Consider the following 20,413-nt stretch of genomic DNA (forward strand, 5'->3'; position numbering starts at 1 on the left):
TCTTCACTATCATTGCTCCTCTGTTTCTGTACTGGTTTTGGAGAAAGGAACTTACTGAGCATATCGTGTGTTGTTTAGACAGGAGTAATAGATATGGCTATCTCTATGCATTTACTGGTTTTAGAAGAGAATAATAACAGGATGAATGCCAGACATGTACAGTTAGACCCTAGGAGATCAATTAGGACCTATCCTTACATTGCCAGCCATGTTTACAGGGTCAGACAATCATATATGTATGTTAGAAGAAACCTGCATGCACAGACTGTTGTTCCCCAAAGAGATCATGACTCAACCTTGTACAGTTTCTGCAGTCAGGTCTGTAAGTGTCTTCCACGATGGGGACAGTTTGAGCAGTGATGATGACTGTCAATGTGCCTGCCATCTTAAAATCTGTTGCAAATCATTTTCTGCAGTCTTACATTGTCTGGGAAGTAAGATAATGTCAAAATAAGTCAGTCCAAGAAATGGAGAGGGACATTGCAAATGGTTCTGCTCTCCCCCTTTTTCAAAGCATTTTACTTTCCTCAAACAGTCACATTGACCCCTCTGGTATTGCAACTACACTATCATTGCCAATCTATTTTCTTCTCCAAAGACCTCAAATGTGCTGCTTCTCCTAAATCAGTGCTCATTCATATTGAAATTCTGTATTTGTATCTCTCTGATCAGGTTTCTGTTCCTGTTCAATACACTAAAATTCACAACTATTATTCTCTGTTACTGCAACCCAAAGGCATTAAATCACTAACTATGCTGCAGCTTTTGATATCGCTAATCAGAGCATTCTCTTCCAATGTCTCCTCCATTGCTCACTTTCTGCTACCTCTCTCTCAGCTTTCAATTTTAGAAATCCAACTGGGGCTTAGCTGTTTCTGATTTAGCCAACCTATCCCCCATCTTCCACAAACCTCCTTCCATCACAGTATTTATCTTATTCTGTCTTCACCATTTCGTGACCAGCTGCCTTCTTCAACAACTATATCTCCCACCACACTATTCTTGATTGGTTCATGGATGTTCTGGGATTCCCTTCCTTAATTCACATGGCCACTTCGCTCTTTGACCAAGCTTCAGATCACCCTATTCTAATACTTCCTTCTCTTACTTAGCATCCTATTTTTGATTCTTCCTCTGAGAAACACTGTAGACTGTTGTTCTTTGTTACAGGTATGACGTAAATACAAGTGATTATTGTTATTTAGAAGTTGCTTCCTCATTTTTGAGGAGAATAATGAAATTGAGTGAAGCAACTGGGGCTTGCTGCAATTGTTTCTCTGTATTCACTTGCTGTCTGTAAATTGCACAGCTTATCAATTCACATTGGAACCTTGTCTGACTGAAATGTTTCTCAATCCACCTACTGAACAATTAGAAAAGCATAAATGAGGCATATGTGAAAGACACAAGATTCAGGTCAGATCACATGGGAGTCCTAATGAAACTTCTGTGGAGGTTAAAAGAGAAATTAGAAAGGCTAAAAGAAAATATTAAAATAAAGATATACAAAAATAATAACAAGGGCTTTATACACATATAAAAACATAAATTATTCAATATTGTTAAACATATCTGTAGAAAAGGAATTGGCTTTGGAAAAAGAACAAATAGAATACTTGTGGGCGGCACGGTGGCACAGTGGTTAGCACTGCTGCCTCACAGCACCAGAGACCCGGGTTCAACTCCCGCCTCAGGCGACTGACTGTGTGGAGTTTGCACGTTCTCCCCGTGTCTGCGTGGGTTTCCTCCGAGTGCTCCGGTTTCCTCCCACAGTCCAAAGATGTGCAGGTAAGGTGAATTGGCCGTGCTAAATTGCCCGTAGTGTTAGGTAAGGGGTAAATGTAGGGGTATGGGTGAGTTGCGCTTCGGCGGATCGGTGTGGACTTGTTGGGCCGAAGGGCCTGTTTCCACACTGTAATGTAATCTAATCTAATCCAACTCAAAGTTCAGAAATTCTTAGGTTGTTTTGGCATGCACACTGTGAAGGAAGTCCAAGAAGAAATAGCAAAGACTCTAGCCATAGTTTTTGTTCTTCCAACATTCACAAACTAAACCAGGAGACCAGAAGGTAGCTAATTGTACAACTATTCAAGAAAAAACAGAGGAACAGACTAATTTATTATTAGCCAGTTAATGGAGTATCATTTGGCAAAATCGTTCAACACAAAAAATTTGTGCTTAAATTAGTGAAAAGTTAGTGATGAATCTGATTAACAAGAGCCATCAATATCAAGTTTTAATAACAGGTCATGTTTGACAACAGCGATACATGGTGGGATTTTCCTATATTTTGTGCAGCATGAGCAATGGTGAGAAATTTGGGAAAGTACAATGAGAATGAAAAAAATCACATTTCAAATGTTGAGAAAAAGATTTCCAATTTTCACCTCGAGTTTAAACAGCAAATTCTGAATCTCACTAATAAGCAGTGACGATCTTATCCGCATTTGCATCTCATTCACAACTAACCTCATGTAACTTTTTTATAGTTTCGATTCTCCTCTCCATCCCCAAGAAACAAGATGGCGCCAATTCCTGACATGGAAGTCACAGTGATTAGCTGGTAGCACAGCTCATTGCTTCCTTTTCTGGGCCTTCATCCTACTCCACAGTAACCACCATTTCTCTGCACAGACACAATGTTTTTGCACACTTTGTCAACGCAAGTGAGAATCACAAAACCATGAGCCTTGTCACACCATTGTGGCCAACTCTGACTTTTCAGGATATATTACTTTGGAGGTCAGGGAGACTTAGGACTTGCCTGCTTCTACCAGGTCACTTTGCACGAATAGACACACAAATGCATCTTATGCATCCACAAAAAGCATGATAGAGGACAGCTTACTTCATTAGCATTCTCTCTCACTTTGCACTGACTTTAAAGCTGTCAGCCTCTGTTATTTGCATTGCGATTTTGCGTAGAGGGAGAAGGAGGGAATTCAACACTGTTCAGAGCATTGAACAGTCAAAGAGGTTGTTGTGTCACTGGGCTATGTCAATGTCACATCCACAAAATATGCCAGCAGCTTATGTAACAAACATAATGCATTGAGCTTTCACTAAATGCCCTGGCTGAAAGTCACCAGTCCTCAGTGGAGCGAAGGATAGAAATAATTAGTCAGGACAACACTAAGTCAAAGAGTTCATCTGATCTCAATTCAGGAGTTGACGATGATCAGTTAATTCTCATATGAATAGAGTCCAAGATAATTGTTGTTAGGATCTGGGCCACGGGAAATCCTATTGGTCTGGCACAACGAGAATCATAGGTACATCAGTGGGAATGCTGCTGAGATATTCATCTGGAGGATGGACCGTGCTTAGTCGGGGCTGCCCTCCCAACACATTGCGGGCGTGGACAGTCATTCCTGGGGGTTTAGCTATTAATGGTCTTAATAGCTATTAATATTATTTAATAAGAAGCAACTCCCTAGTGGTATTATCACTGGACTTAATCCAGAGAGCTAGGGAATGTTCTGGGAACCCAGGTTACATTCTCGCCATAGCAGATGGTGGAATTTGAATTTAATAAAAACCTGAAAATAAGATTTTTATTGAATTGTATTAGCAGCAATTGTATTAATCATCTCTCCGCTGATTCTGTAATGTCTTCTGAGATCAAATTTGATTGGAAATTGAAAGGTTATTCTTTTGGCAACCATGACAATGACAGATTATGAGCTCACGTCATCAAGTACGCTACATACTTTGTATTAGTTGGCCCCCTGTCACATCAGATACTCAAGGCTATGCAGACACTGCTTGAAAATCTCACTTGACTTTGCCATTTCTGAATCAATTTTCACACCTGACACTTCAGAGCTGCCTCATGCACAAATCTGTGCAATGTTAAATAGCTCCTTCTCCCAGCATGAAGTCGTCAGGTCACAATGTGTGAGGCTATAACTTGAGGCTTCATTGTGATTTTGTTTTTATTCGTGTGGGTATGGGCACTGCTGGCTAAGCCAGCATTTATTGCCCACCTCTCATCAGATTAGAGTCATCCACATTTCTGTGAATCTGGTGTCGCATGTCGACCAGATCAGGTAGGGATGGCAGATTTCCCTCCCCCAAAGGACATTTATTAGTGAACCAGACAGGATTTACAAATAATTGGTAGTGGTTACATGGTTTCCAGTAGACTAGCTTTTCTCATTCCAGATTTGTATTTGTTGAATTCAAATTTCACCATCTGCCATGGTGAAATTTAAACCCATATCCCCAGGACATTAGCCTGCGGTTTTAGATTACTAGTCTTGCGATTTACCACTACTATGAGAAATCAGGGCTAATTTTAGTGGTCTAATGCCTATTTCTCACATTTCTCCACAGGTTATCTGACAGTCTTATGCAATGGAATCAGCACACTGTGGTCCTGCATAAATCAGATGGCAGCATTGACAAAGATATGTATTAAAACATCATCACCTAGCTCAGCAGGGTCAGCAAGAACCAGTGCCTCCTGCATACCTCCAGAGGGAGAAACAGCAGGTGAAGATCCACAAAGGAGGTGCAGGAGAATAATCAAACCTCGCAACTGTACAGCTCATTGTTACTATCCCCAGCTGTCAAGCATCAGTGCAGACAGAGACTAAAGATCATGGAAATGTGCCATCAGGTGAAATGCACTCAGAAGGAATGAATGACCACGTGCACAGCAAGATCACAGCTGCCTCGAATTTTTATCAGGTTAATAAAACCAGTCTGGCTCCAGGATGAGACAGAAGCAGACTTGAAATATGGCCTCACACTTAAAATGCATTGTCTGACCTAAGGTGTCACCTTTATTCTGACAAAACCTAAGTTATCATGGGGCAGGGATTTACATATTACTCAATCAAAACCTGCACTTCCATTCTAACTTATTAAAGACTTAATAGCTATCTAGCTTTGTTCAATACATTTGCGTAAGTTGTAAGACCCTTTGATCTTTTACTGTAAATTCTGTGTTCAATGTATTCTCTCTCATTAGCTGCCTGAGGAAGGAGCGGGGGTTTCGAAAGTTTGCGGTTTCAAATAAATCTTTGGACTATAAACCGGTGTTGTATGATTCTTGACTTTGTCCACCCCAGACCAACCCCGGCACCTCTACATCTTGAATTTTTAGGCCAGTGGCAACTGGGTACCTGTGCATTATCTCCCAATTCTTGATCACAAATGCATCCAGCAAGTCAGGAGTAAGGATGGCATGGTGGCTCAGAGGTTAGCACTGCTGCCAGGGAACCAGGTTTGATTCCAGTTTCGGGTGACTGTTGTGTGAAGTTTGCACATTCTCCCCGTGTCTGCATGGGTTTCCTCCAGGTGCTCCGGTTTCTACCCACAATCCAAAGATGTGCAGGTTAGGTGAATTGGCCGGGTTAAATTGTCCATCGTATTCAGGAATGTGTAGGTTAGGTGCATTAGTCAGGGGTAAATGTAGCGTAATAAGGGAGGGGAATGGGTCTGGGTCAGTTACTCTTCGGAGGGTTGGTGTGGACTGACTGGGCCAAATGGCCTGTTTCCACACTGTATGGATTCTATTCTATAAATTGTCATTTATTCCCAATTATGGTAGATTATAATCTTTCCTCACAACAAGATGATTAAATAGTTGGATTCGCCATCACCACCGGCTTTTCCCAGGTGCAGAGCGCAAGAGACTGCACCTACATTATTTTGGAAGTGCTTGAGCCTAACCTGTGGACTTAATCAACCAAATAGGATTGCATTCCATCAACATTCAACTCATCCATGACTCTAGATGCCAGATTCTGAAAGTGTACACCAGGTATCTGGGAGCTAGAATGATGTCTGCATGTTGGCGAATGCACCTTACAATGTCTTCAGGATCAGAATGGCTGATCGGAGACAAAGGCTATGCCTTCCATTCATGACAGGCAACCCCTTTATAAAATCCTCAGACTTATGCAGAACGGAGATAAAGTGCAATTTATACTTCAACCAGGGTCATAAATGAGATTTCAGCGCCTGGACCACACGAGTACCATTTTACAGTATAGCCTAGAAGAAGTGTCCTGCATCAATGTAATATGCTGGGCTCTTCATAATTGGAACTGACAAAGGAGGGGTGCCATGGACAAAATGGGGGAATAAGGAATTCCCTCTGAGGATGAGGACATTGCACTGGAGAAACATCCAAGAGACCATGACAGTATTATGTACTATCAAGTGTCAAACCCACTTCCAGGAAGAAAGAGCTGGGTTTGTGCTTCCTTTCATTGTGTTACTTTCTGTTGGTTACATGGCAAGAAGCCTCTGATCAGTCCACAGTACATATGGACCTGTTATTTGTGCACTTCTTGAACTTCTCTACTAATGAATGAATATTTTCTACCCCATATGTTTGTATGCATTGTAACTTCTGCTGATCCTATCTTAAAATATCTACTATTCTTAACAGTTCCTCCTTACCATTCAGGAGCATGCAGCAGTCAGTGAGATAGGGCAATCACATGGCATAACACTGAGATGAGCTAAATTATAAGACTTCAGTCAGTATAAAGAACTTGAATGCAATGCATGCCATCCATCTTGATAGGCAGCAGGGTGGGGCCTGAGGCATTTTCTTTCCATCATCAGTTAATCTTCAATATTTCAGAATTCATGTAGATTGGTAAATTGCCCTGAAATACTTGCTAATCTTTCAGGACGGTATTTAACCTATGTGAGAGACAGTGCTTTATGCTATGAGGGAAAGTATAGATGTAAATTTCCAATTATTCACTACCCAGCTTTGAACAGCAGTGTGCCTCCTTGTAAAGCTGAAAGATGGAAGGCACCATGTTTGCAGAGATGTGGTGCATCATCACTGATGCAATCCTCACACTCATAAGATTATGTGAGGTGGAAAATGTGTGTTGGCCAGGTCCTAGTACAATCCTTGCACAATAATTTTGGCCTTTGTGTTGTTCACATTAATGTGTAATACCTTGGTTGCAGTCATCAACATGACAGTTCAAAGATCCCTGTCATTTCAGGCTATCTGCAAGCAAGGAGATAGTTGATTGTGAGAGATGAGCATTGCTTGTCCAGTACAACTTCCTTCATCCCTGGGATGTCTGAACAGGCAGCTCATATGTCAAACAGGTGTCTCTCAGATCTGACAGCTACAAAGAGACTACAGTGGTCATTTCAAGAGTGTCAATGAACAAAAATTTATAAAAATGCAGGATTATTCACAATGAAGTGTCACCTGTGATACCTATGTGTCTACAATAAGTTTTTATTTTATTTTTTCTTCCACTATATCTAAGCTGCAACATTTGCAGCTGAGGTGGAGGGTGCCTGCACTGCAGTCAGCCAGGAAGTCCTGGTGGGTCCTCATCAGGGGTATTTGGATTGAGAAGGCCCAGGCCTGCTCAGAGTTTGCTGCCCAGAAGCTGGCTCGCCATCCTTTGCTTGGACAGTTGCAGGCTTCAGCATCACTGTCAAGCAGGACCTCGATGGGCCAGACATCTTGTTGTTCTGAAAGGAAATTTCTGGGTTGCTACATGTCTCGAATGAGTTACCACAACAAAACACAGTAAGACTTGCTTGGTGTTTGCTCATGGAGGTCTGGGCATCGCCACAAGCCTCATTCTCATTGCTGGCCAAATGCAGCACTTTCATGTTAACAGTCTAAACCTGGATATTGTCCAGATCTTACTGAAGCAGTTAGTGTCCAAATGCAGCAGGACCTGGATAATATCCAGGATTAGGCTGACAAGTGATAAGGAACATTTGCGCAATACAAGGACCAGACAATGACATCTTCAACAAGATTGAATCTAATCATATCCCCTTGACAGTCAATGGCATTACCATCACTGAATCCTCCACTATCAACATCCTGGAAGCTCGTGTTCACCAAAAACTGAACTGGACTTGTTATATAAGTACAGTGACTACAAGAACAGGTCAGAGGCCAGAAATCCTACAGAAAGTAACTCACCTACTGATTCCTCAAAGCCTATCCATAAGGCACATTTCAGGAGTCTGAAAAAATATTCCCCACTTCCCTGGATGAGTGCAGCTCCAACAACACTCAAGAAGTTTGACACCATCCAGGACAAAGCATCCCACTTTACTGGCACATCCACAAACCTTCAGTTATTCCACTTCAGATGTTCAGTAGTAACACTGTCTATTATCTACAAGATGCACTTCAGAAATTCACCAAGGATTCTTAGACATCACTTTCTAACCCCACAATCACTTCCATCTAGAAGGATGGAAGGCTGCAGAAACTTGGGAGATCTTCTGTGTTGCTCGATCAAAATCCTGAAACTCCTGCCCTAGGAGCATTACTTATAGCAAATGGACATCAACAGTTCAAGAAGGCAGCTCATCATCACCATCTCAAGGACAACTAGGAATTGAGATTATGGCTACTTGAATCTACCTGTTCTAACATGTTAATACACCTCTGAAGCAGCTGGAACTTGAACAAAGACCACCTAGTCCAGAGGTAGGATCACTATCAATGCAACATAAGACCCTGCGGGATTGGAAGTATATGGTGACTCAGCCAGAGACATCCCATGAATTAGCATTTTAAAATGGCCACTCAATGGCTTTCACCCATCTCATCCTCCCAAACTATTAACCCCTCATGCTCTTTGTGCTTTCTACACATCCAATCTCCTGCTTCTGCATCACTATTGAAGCTTGTTGGTCCATTTCCACAATATTCAAACTCTTTCTTTGTCTTGATGCAGGAAAAATCGCTCACAACCAGTCTGAAAGAGCTAAAAGTGGCAATGAATTGGCAGATATTTGGCTCCTTACCTCTTATAAGGAGAACACACTGCAAGAGAAAACGACAAACACTCCTGTACTGTCAAAACCTCCATGAGCTAACATCAAACAAACTTTGCTGTGTTATGCTGTTCTGCTATCACATGAATACTGCAAGCAGCATTGAGAGTTTTTGAGCTTTAGTTAGAGGTGTGTGCAGTGACTGAGTCAGGTTGAGGAGTGATGGTCCTCTGAATGTGATAAAGCAGAGAGAAGATGGTTGCACTTACCCTTGTGGAGTTAAAAAGGCCAATAATCTTTTTTTTTCTGCTAGGTGTTTCTTTAAACTCGGGACATGGCACTGACCCTGATCACATCTCGACCAGGTTGGTTGCATCTGGTGGCATGGCTTCCACAAGGTGATAGCGGTATGAAAGAAACAGCATTGCCCTTCCCTCAATCAACAAGTCCTCTAGGTTCTCCAGGTCACTGTCAGATTGAAGGATTCCTGGCTAGCAACATCTGAAGTATTGTGGAGCTGGATTCTAAATATGGTACCCAAGATATGAACAACACAAATGGCAATGTAGCATTTCTCCATTCTTCCACACAATTATAATGAGCAGGGCACTGATGAGGCTCTTGCACAATGAATGAACTGAACAGCAGACACTTGTATGGGAAAAGTCAACATGGACTATGGTGCTCATCCTTTTAAGAGAACGTTGGAAATATTGAGCATGTCCAATAACAACCATGTAGAGAGAAACAATTAACAACTTAGATCTGTAAGTCTTCACAATCTGACAAAAGATCATCTGAAAACATTTGTTTCCTTTCTCCAGACGATGCCTGATCTGTGGAGCATTTCCTGAATTTTCTGCTTTTATTTCAAATTTTCAATATTTGCAATTGCAATATTTTGCTTTAGAGATAATATTCATTCAGTACAGAAAATGTCTCAAAATATAAAGCATGACGTACTCACTTTGTATAATCCAGATAGTATAGTCTCCTTGTTTTGAATGAATTTGTAGTTTATACCTGCAACTAGTCATGTCTCTGTAATGGTCTGATTGCGACTTCCTTTTACCCATTCCTAGTCTAGGTTGGTATATTTGTCATATTCATTGCACTGGCAGCACTTGTTCTTTCCATTCCCTACAGAATTGGTCAAATCTCAATTCAATCCTCAAGACTGGATAGGTACGTGCATGGGAAACGATACTAGGTTGAAGAAGAACTAGCATAGCTATGGAGGAATTTGTAATGAGGATAGTGATTTAATTTCCATATTAAATCTTTTAACCTTGTTGTTTATTTATTTGATACATCTCTGATCTTCGAGTTGTAATGCCAGGCCCCAGACCAGGACATTTCAGGCGGACCTGAGAAAGATTAGCACTGTCAGTGATGATGTTTGGATTAAACACTATACCAAGGCTAAAAAAGCCTTTCATGGTGATTTGAGTTTACACTAAAGGTCACATAATTCTAATTAATGAAAGTGAGAGGGTTTTTTTCAGGTTCCAGCTCATAATTAGTCTTGAGGTTCATTGCTCGAAGAGCGCTCATGGATATCTAGTGAGGACAGCCTCAGATCTGATGTAGTACCATACCTCTATTCCCTTATTACACAAATGTGTGAAAAATGGCCAACGAAACAACCTACTGAAGGGCAAATAGCAGCACCGATGCAATCTTAATCCAACAAAAGTTAATGTTCCAAAGAAGAGGAGAGGAGGAATAAGTTGCTGATAACAGAACATTGGCTTTTTGACAAAAATGAACAACTTAAAAACTAAGTTGCAAGAATATGTAGGTTAGAGAGCAGCATTAAGCCAAGGAGAGCTTGTGAAACTTGAAAGGGTTCAGAAAAGATTTACAAGGATATTGCCAGGGTTGGAGGATTTGAGCTATAGGGAGAGGTTGAATAGGCTGGGGCTGTTTTCCCGAGAGTGTTAGAGGCTGAGGGGTGACCTTATAGAGGTTTATAAAATCATGAGGGGCATGGATAGGATAAATAGACAAAGTCTCTTCCCTGGGGTGAGGGAGTCCAGAACGATAGGGCATAGGTTTAGGATGAGAGGGGAAAGATATAAAAGAGATCTAAGGGGAAACTTTTTCACGCAGAGGATAGTATGTATATGGAGTAAGCTGCCAGAGGAAATGGTGGACGCTAGTACGATTGCAACATTTAAAAGGCATTTGGATGGGTATATGAATAGGAAGTGTTTGGAGGGATATGGCAGGTGGGACTAGGTTGGGTTTGTATTTCTGGTTGGCATGGACAAGTTGGACCGAAGGGTCTGTGTCCGTGCTGTACATCTCTATGACTCGATAACAACGTTTACAAAACAACTGCAATTTCAGTGATAAATGATCCTGCTTAACACTAATGCTAATTTGAAGAATTGTTACTCTGGACTTAGGTACATACCGATGATTCATTCATTCAGGAAGTCCCCCTTCACTTTAATTTGGAGTCAGTTAAAGCCCTGACCCCAGATTTACAATGTACCTTTCATAGTAATGCACTAATGTTAAAGTTGTAGCATTAAAGTGGCTTGATGTTGTTGGATAGATTCAGTTGCTGTTTTTGACAATATATGATTGGATTCTTTGACAATAAAATCTTGTCTTTACAAACTTATATCAGGAAAGCAATATCACATCAAGAACATGAGGTCTCAGCTCCACTATAGATCAAAATGGTTTGTTTATAAAAGGCTCACAAGACAGTGTAAAAGACCAAAGTTCACTGTTTTAGACTCTTGCCTCATGTGCAGAGAGAATTCACAATTCTAGTTTGGAACAATTAGTAAACAATAGCAAGAAACTTTATCGAAACACCTATAATTGACTTGCCAATAATAAGAATGCTTCTCAGTTTGACATTGCATTGTTTCAATGCCCATTTTTTCTCCATAATTTGTAATAGCTCAATGTAACTCACTGGAGTAATAATTGTAAATGGATTTTTATGTAAAAGTATTCAGTGACACAATAACTTAATAAGTAGAGACAACTTTCATTCTCTGGTTATAGGCACTCACTAAGATAAAACTAACAACAAACAGTTTCCCTCTGAAGATCCCATTAATGCTGACAACTGGTTAACTTGGCAAATGAGCTATTCATTACTGTCCTAAAGCATTAAGTTCACAACAGCTGCACGAGCACAATACCTGCTGCAAATTAGGCTACTGAAAACTTTCAATTTTGTCTAAAAATAAAACAAAAGCAAATCAGGAATCTGCAATTTAAGAGGTTCTCTATGGAGTAGCTGTGACAGTAGATCACCCTGTCATCCCAAAGATCAAAGCAGCTATCTGTCAAGCAAACAGCATCTTAGTTCTTATATTTGTGACCTCAACTTGTTATACCAAGCTATAGCTCATATTCACTCACTGACTTCAAACCTGGAACATTCTAAAACATCTTCAGATATAATAGCAATAGCAAGTAAAAGACTACTTTTATATTCCTCAGCAGTTAGAAGATCGAGAAACAATTTTGATAGGTAGCAGATGAAATCAGTTTCTCGACAAAAACACTGAACCATTCTCCATTTCATTCTCCTTAAAATTATAACCGACCAAAGTGATGAAAAGTAGGACTCTGGGAAGCACCCAGGATCAGAGGAACCTTGGTCTGTATGTCTACCAGTTCCTTAAGGTAGCAGGACAGGTAGATAAAGTGGTTAAGATGGCGCATGGGATTCCAGCCTTTCTTAACTTATGTATAGAGTTTAAGACCATAAGGTATAGAGAGTAGAATTAGACCATTCAGCCCATTGACCTTCTCTGCCATTTGATCAAGACTAATTTGTTTCTCAGCCCCTTTCTCCCGCCTTCTCCCTCTAACCCTTGATCCCCTACTAATCAAGAACCTATCTAGCCTGTCTTAAATGCACTCAATGACTTGACCTCCACGGCCTTTTGCGGCAGAGTCCCAAAAATTAACCCCCCTCTGGCTGAAGAAATTCCTCCTCATCTCAGTTCCAAGGAATTGTTCCTTCACTCTATGCCTGCGGGTCCTCGAGTCTCCTACTCGGAGAAACATCTTCGCCACATCCACACTATCCAGGCATTTCACTATTCTGTGAATTTCAATCAAATCCCCCCACAGCGAATACAGATGCAGAGTTTTCAACCGCTTCTTATATGACAAGCCCTTGATCTCTGGGGTCATTCTTGTGAACTTCATCTTTCCTTAGATTCAGGGCCTAAACTGCTCACAACATTCTGAATACAGTCTGACCAGAATCTTATAGAGCCTCAACAGTACATTTCTGTTTTTGTATCCTAGCCCTCTTGAAATAAATGCAAACATTGCATTTCCTTTCCTAACTATGAAATAAGCTGAAAATGTGTTGCTGGAAAAGCGCAGCAGGTCAGGCAGCATCCAGGGAACAAGAGAATCGACGTTTCGGGCATAAGCCCTTCTTCAGGCTTATGCCCGAAACGTCGATTCTCCTGTTCCCTGGATGCTGCCTGACCTGCTGCGCTTTTCCAGCAACACATTTTCAGCTCTGATCTCCAGCATCTGCAGACCTCACTTTCTCCTAACTATGAAATAAACCTGCCTGTTAACCCGAAGAGAATCCTGAACATAGGACTCACAAATCCCCTTTGTGCCTCAGATTTCCGAAACCGTTCCTTATTTAGAAAATAGTCCACACCTCTATTCTTCCTGACAAAGTACATAATCTCACAGTTTCCCATATTGTATTCCATCTGCCACTTCTTTGCCCAATCTCCTAACCTATTCAAGCCCTTCCGCAGCCTCACTGCCTTCTCAGTACTACCTGTCCCTCCACCTATATCTGTGTCATCTTCAAACTTAGAATAATGGCCTCAGTTCCTTTGTCCAGATCGTCAACAAACAATGTGAAATAACAAAAATGATCCCTGTGGAACTCCACTCGTGCCATCCTGGAAAATACTCCTTCATCCACACTCTCTGCCTTCTACCAATCAGCCAATGTTCTATCTATGTCAGTTCTCTGTCCCTCACATCATGTGCTCTTATCTTATTTTGCAGCCTTCTGTGCAGCGCCTTATCATAGGCCTTCTGGAAATCCTAATATATCACATCCACTGGCTCTGCCTTGTCTAACTTATTTGCTACTTCCTCAAAGAATTCTAACTGATTTATCATGCATGACCTCCCTTTGACAAAGCCATGCCGATACAACTCTGTTTGGCCATTGTTGTCCAATCTCTTGTTAAAACAATTTAGACAACTCCGACCAGAATGTTATGAATGAACTTGCCCAGGTGTCTCATAATGCCGAAGCAGTCAAATCAATATGAACACAAGCCAGTACTAACATAGAATATAGAACAAAACAGCACAGTACATGCCCTTTGGTCCTTGATGTTGTGCCAACCTTTTAGCCCACACTGAGATCAAACTAACCCACATGCCCTTCATTTTACTAACATCTATGTGCCTATCCAATAGCCGCTGAAATACCTCCAATGTATCTGACTCTATTACCACCTCTGACAGCGCATCCCACGCACCTACCACTCTCTGTGTAAAGAACCAATCTCGGATATCTCCCCTAAACCTTCCTCCAATTACCTTAAAATTATGCACCCTTGTGATAGCCATTTCTGCCCAGGGAAATGTCTCTGACTATTTGCTCTATCTATGCCTCTCATCATCTTGTACACCTCTATCAAGTTGCCTCTCACCCTTCTTCGCTCAATGAGAAAAGCCTTAGCTCCCTCAACGTTTCGTCATACGACATGCCCTCCAATCCAGGCAGCATCCCCTGGTAAATCTCCTCTGCACCCTCTCAAAAGCTTCCACATCCTTCCCATAATGAGGTGACCAGAACTGAAACAAGATGCCAAGTGTGATCTAACCAGGGCTCTATAGAGCTGCAGCACAACCTCACAGCTCTTAAACTCAATTCTGCTAATGAAAGCCAACTAATCATACACCTTCTTAACAACCCGAATAACTTGTGTGGCAACTTTGAAGGATACATTTTCATGGACCCCGAGATCCTTCTGTTCTTCCACACTGCCAAGGATCCTGCGTTTAACCCTGTACTCTGCATTCAAATTAGACCTTCCAAAATCAATCATTTCACACTTTTCCAGGTCAACGTCCTTCTGCCGCTTACCAGCCCAGTTCTTCATTCTGTCAATGTCCCGTTGCAACCTACAACAGACCTCCACACTGTCCACCGCTCCACCAACCTTTTGTGTCATCGAATACAAAACACCAGTACAAAACACTCCCAACTTTATTAGGAACAAAGTTACAATAATCTTTAATACTAAACTAATCTTTAATACTATCTGGTCCCTTAAGATTACAATACTTCCCAAGTCTCTTGTAGACTGACACTGTTGCTCTCCCTCTCTGACTCTGTAAAGGTGCTTTCTTCATCTTTTTCTGGATGGTCAGCTGGTCTTGGCAGAAGGCCTCAGACAATTCCAAGAGTAGTTTCAAGAGAGAAGTATGCAAGTGAATCCTGCTTTTATACCTTTTCGATGGTTTTCCGGTGCCTTTTTGTCTGGGCTCTCCTTTGTTTAGTGGGCAATTTGTTGTCCGTCCAGAATAACTGTTGCCATTTATACTAATGTCATTAGCACCTGGCTGCTGTGTTTGCATTATGTCTGATGTATATGTTTTGTGATTTCAGTGTTTTACTTAGCCACTGTATTCAGCATTCCTTTCTGTGTGGCCAAGTTAGCAACCTTTCTGTGTTTTAGCAGCCAGGAGACTGTACTTCCAAGTACTCTACAATCTCATCCTTAATAATGGACTCTAAGATCTTAGCAATGACCAAGGTCAGGCTAACTGGCCTATAGTTTCCTGTCTGTTGCCTCCTGTTGCACCCAGGTGGTGCTGAACCCACATAAAACAGTTAGACCACATCTACACCATTATGTGCAGTTGTGGAATCCACATTATAGGAGGGATATAATTGCATTGGTGAGAGTGCAGAGAAGATTGTCTGTACTGGAGAGTTTTAGTTATGAAGAGATATTGGATATACTGGGGTTGTTTTCTTGGAATCAAGAGACAAAGGGGGATATGATAGAGATGTATAAAATTGTGACAGGCACCAATAGTGTAGATGAGTAGGAACCTTCCCCCTGGTGGAGGGATCAATAATCAGGGGCTATAGATTTAAGGTAACAGGAGGTTCAGAGGGGAATGTAACAATTAATTTTTTCACCCAGAGGATGATGGGAATCTGGAATTCACTGCCTGGGTTAAAATACTGAAACCCTCATAACATTTCAGAAGAATATAGATACATACTTGCGATGCCACGACATAGAAGGCTGTAGGCAAAGTGCCAGAAAATGGGATTAGAGTAGTTAGGTGGGTTTCTTTTGACCAGTGCAGACTTAATAGTCCAAAGGTTGATGTGTTATAGACCTCTATGACTTTATGACTCAATAAGAGTTGTGATTCGAAGAAGCCCATCATCTTAACTCTCAGGGCATCACTGCAGCAGACCGTCAGCACAGTATGCAAGGCAGGATTATCTTCAAACTTCTTCAATGACCTTCCACCTATCACAAGATCAGATATGCTGCTGATGATCACACAATATTCAGTTACATTCCCAAATCCTCTGATACTAGCACAGTCATGCCCACATGTAGCAAGTAAAAGCAAAATACTGCAGATATTGGGAATCTGAAATTAAAGCAGAAAGAGCTGGAGAAATTCAGCAGTTTTGATTAGATTAGATTAGATTACTTACAGTGTGGAAACAGGCCCTTTGGCCCCACAAGTCCACACCGACCCGCCGAAGCGTACCCACCCAGACCCATTCCCCTTCATATACCCCTGCACCTAACACTACGGGCAACTTAGCATGGCCAATTCACCTAACCTGCACATCTTTGGACTGTGGGAGGAAACCGGAGCACCCGGAGGAAACCCACGCAGACACGGGGAGAATGTGCGAACTCCACACAGTCAGTCGCCTGAGGCGGGAATTGAACCCAGGTCTCTGGCGCTGTGAGGCAGCAGTGCTAACCACTGTGCCACCGTGCCGCTTTGGCGTCATCTGTGAAGAGAGATACAGTTAGTTAGCATTTTGATCCAATGTAACTATTCTTCGGACCTGATCAGCAATCAGGTTTAAGCTGATAAGTGGTAAGTAGTATTTCTACCACAAAAGTACCAGGACATGACCAACTCCAACAAGAGAAATCTAACTACCACTTCTTGATATTAAACATCGCCAGCAAAAAAAACCTGGACCAGTATAGGAACTGTGTTAGATACTGCAAATTTGTTTCCCTGAGTTGGGAAACTAGAATAAGAAGGAACAGCCTCAGGAAAAGTGGTTGATCATTTAGGTTTGAAATGAGGAGAAATCTCTCACTCAAACTGTAGCAAATTTTGGGAATCATCACTCTCTAAGGTTTGTGGATGTTCCATCACTGTGCATATTTAAGACTGAGGCACAGGAAAATTCTGCAGCGTTCTAAACAAAACTCAGATCAGACTTGAAATGTTCATTCTGCTTCTCCCTCCACAGATGCTATTAGATCTGCTGAGTTTCTCCAACAATTCCTGCATTTATTTCAGACAAACTTGTGGTACCGTAGGGAATCAAAGGACATGGGGAGCAGGTGGAAAAATGGAGTTAAAGCTAACAGTCAGCCATGATCATACTGAAAGGCAGGACAAGCTTAATGTGCCAAGTGGTCTTTGTCGGCTCCTACTTCTTATGTGACTATAAAAGCAAGTCAGAAACTGAGTATTCTGCTGCAAGTGACTCAACACACCTTCCAAAACTTCTCTCCTATATGCAAGGTATAGATCAGAAGGAGTACAATACACTTACCTGGATGGATATAGCTCCAAAGTGCTCAAGAAGATCAACATAATCGAAATTAAAACAGCCAGCAAGGTGGGCCCACAAACCACCACCGTAATTACTTACTCCCTTTATAAAGCCAGTGCATCCACTGCACTGTATATCACTTACAAGATGCATTACAAAGACTTACCAAAGCCTGGTCAAATACAGTTTGCCTATTTCACTTAGAAAGCCCATGCCAAAGCCTGGAGATGCATGGGAATGCCACCATTTCCAAGGTCCCCTGAAAATCACACATCAATCTGACTTGGAAAATGTCACTGTTTATCATCACTGGGTTAAAATACTGAAACTCGCTCCGTAACATCACAATGGGAGTATTGTCAACACATGGACTGCAGTAGTTCAAGAAGGCAGCTGACCACCACCTTCTAGCCCAAGCAACAAACACCGACTCAGCCAGCAACATCAATAAATTTTTAAAATGTAATTGGTTGACTAAACAATAGTGTTACACAAGTCAGCCACACTATTAGATCCCATTATTTCAAATACCTACTACAAAGGTTCAAACACCAATAAGTTGTAAACAATATATGATGATGCAATGGTGTAATTTAAATACACGAATATCAAATAATTCAAATTCTTGAACTCTATTCTGATCCCCACCTTCTCGCTCTCGCTGTAGGCATATGGACAGTTCTTGAATGGTAACTTTGTCCGTAGCAGACTGCACCCTCAACTGGTCCAGCTCTTCACCAAGGTTCATACTGCAAGATGACAAAGAGATCTGTTTCTTAGCAGTCGTAAAAACAGCTCCCAAATACTAAATCACAAAACTAAGGTCTACCTGAGATTTGAAACAAAATCAAACGAATGAGAACATGCACAATAGGAAAATAACTGAATAGCTGATAATTGATTGTGAATACAAAGAGCTAAAACTGAAAAGTTTCTCAATATTAAAAAGAACAGCTGATTTATCAATAATAATAACATGTGATCATTTTCATACCAATCACATCTAGAAATGTTTCATAAATGGAAACCGTTATGCTTGCAAGTATAATTCCCATTATTTAGCAGAATTATGGGGTAATGTATTTGAGGACAAACAATACAAGGAAATACATAATAATGGAAAGATTCTGAGAAGTGTACAGGAAATGAAACATACTGGAATGCTTTCCATAGATTACTGAAGATAACTAGACAGGTATAGAGGCAAGTCAAATTAGGCACATGGATATTCTTTATTGGCTGTAGCAAACAGTATAAAAGCAGGGAGGTTATGCTAGAACCGTATGAAACCCATTAGACCACAGATGGAATACTATGTACAGTTAAGACTACTACAATACAAAAAGGATGTGATTACACAGGACAGGGTTTACAAGTTATTTATGAGAATTCTTTGGGAAATTAAGAATGTTAGCTATGAGCAAAGCTTGATTAGACAGGGGGTGTATTCTGTGGAAGGGCTCCTGCCCGAAATGTCGATATTTCTGCTCCTCGGATGCTGCCAGCCCTGCTGTGTTTTTCCAGCACCATTCTAATCTTGATTCTGATCTCCAGCATCTGCAGTCCTCACTTTTGCCTCGTGTATTCTGTGAAACTGAGGGAGCTAAAGGGAGATGTAAAATTCAGGTGTATAAAAATGAGGTCCTATAGTGAGGTTAGACAGGTCAACAATCAGAGTATTTAAAGTAATTGGTAAATGATTAAAGGGAACATTGAAGAGGTTTTTTTTCACTGTCTGAAAGGTTTGTGGAGGTAGAAACCCTCATCACAAATATAAATTATTTGGATATGCACCTGGCATGTAGTAACCAACAGGGCATAGTACTAACCTAAATAGTAGCATTAAACTGGATAACGTTTCTCTGCCAATAAGGTTCAATAGCTGAATGGCCTCCACCTGAATCATAAACATAAACTCCAAACATCTTATCAGAGTGGCATTTGCATACTCAAAAATTAAAACTATCACTTTGAGGCCAATCTGACATATTTCCTCTAGTAAACAGAGCTGAGAAGACATGAAATTGAAACTTTTAAAATGTTAACTGCTCCAACTGCATCTTCAAGCAAGTCAAATGTCCAACCAATCAGTGCACTCTTATCATTTTGCATAATCCCATATGTGTTCTTTCCTTCCTAAGCTTGGTTTTCTTGTATTTCAATTCTGATGTGTGGAAGACAAAATGTCTCTTTCTAACAATGTTTTAAGTTCTGCACTACCAAAATCTTATTTCGTTAAACTTACTTAGTCACTATATTTTTTACTGGCAGGGTATTTCTCAAAGGGAGCATGCACAATTAGAATGTTTTGGCAGTGTCAGCTGACACAGCCTATTGTCAGTCATCAGCAATCACTTATTAACAAGTCCACTCAGGAAATTCTATGTCAGTGATCATGGGTTCTGTGGGTCCTTGTACCCGATCCGAGAGCTGCATCTCTCACCATTGGTGTTGCTAGGCATTTCCATAAGTGTAGTCTGTCTTTGGACTTGAAATCACTGGCATTCCTTTCTGAGGCTCCTTTTCGGTTCCTTCTATCTCCAAGAGATATTCTCAAAAATTGTGTCCCTCCACACAGGAGGTTCCTCCATTCTACTTTCTTCTGAGTGAGGGCTTGCCTTGCACTGATGTCAATGTTGAACTTTTTGAGCTAAGTCTTTAGGGAATCTTTTAAATGCTTTTTTATCCCTTCTCTTGTTTGAGTGTCTTCCATGATCTGGACAAAGAAAATTTGTGTTGGCACAGATCTCAGGTATCTAGACATGTACCCAGCCCAGCAAACTTGGTTTTGAATTATCATGGCCCTGACGTTGATGCCACTGGTGCCTTCAATGATGCTAATGTTAGTATTCCTGT

At 41.1% G+C, this 20,413-nt stretch overlaps 1 protein-coding gene across 3 annotated transcripts in view; it reads right to left on the reverse strand.

The window, feature by feature from the left end:
- Positions 1-20,413, reverse strand: part of cntln (centlein, centrosomal protein) — a 470,872-nt gene that overhangs the window by 230,593 nt on the left and 219,866 nt on the right. For all 3 annotated transcript variants that reach the window (XM_087995387.1, XM_087995398.1, XM_087995382.1), the window contains exon 14: positions 18,206-18,306. In XM_087995387.1, the coding sequence (XP_087851513.1) occupies positions 18,206-18,306 (101 nt within the window). The remainder of the gene's footprint in view (positions 1-18,205; positions 18,307-20,413) is intronic.

The sequence above is a fragment of the Chiloscyllium plagiosum genome, unplaced genomic scaffold, assembly GCF_037043375.1.
Source record: "Chiloscyllium plagiosum isolate Xiang-an unplaced genomic scaffold, Cpla_swu_hap1 HiC_scaffold_2, whole genome shotgun sequence".
Lineage (NCBI taxonomy): Eukaryota > Metazoa > Chordata > Chondrichthyes > Orectolobiformes > Hemiscylliidae > Chiloscyllium > Chiloscyllium plagiosum.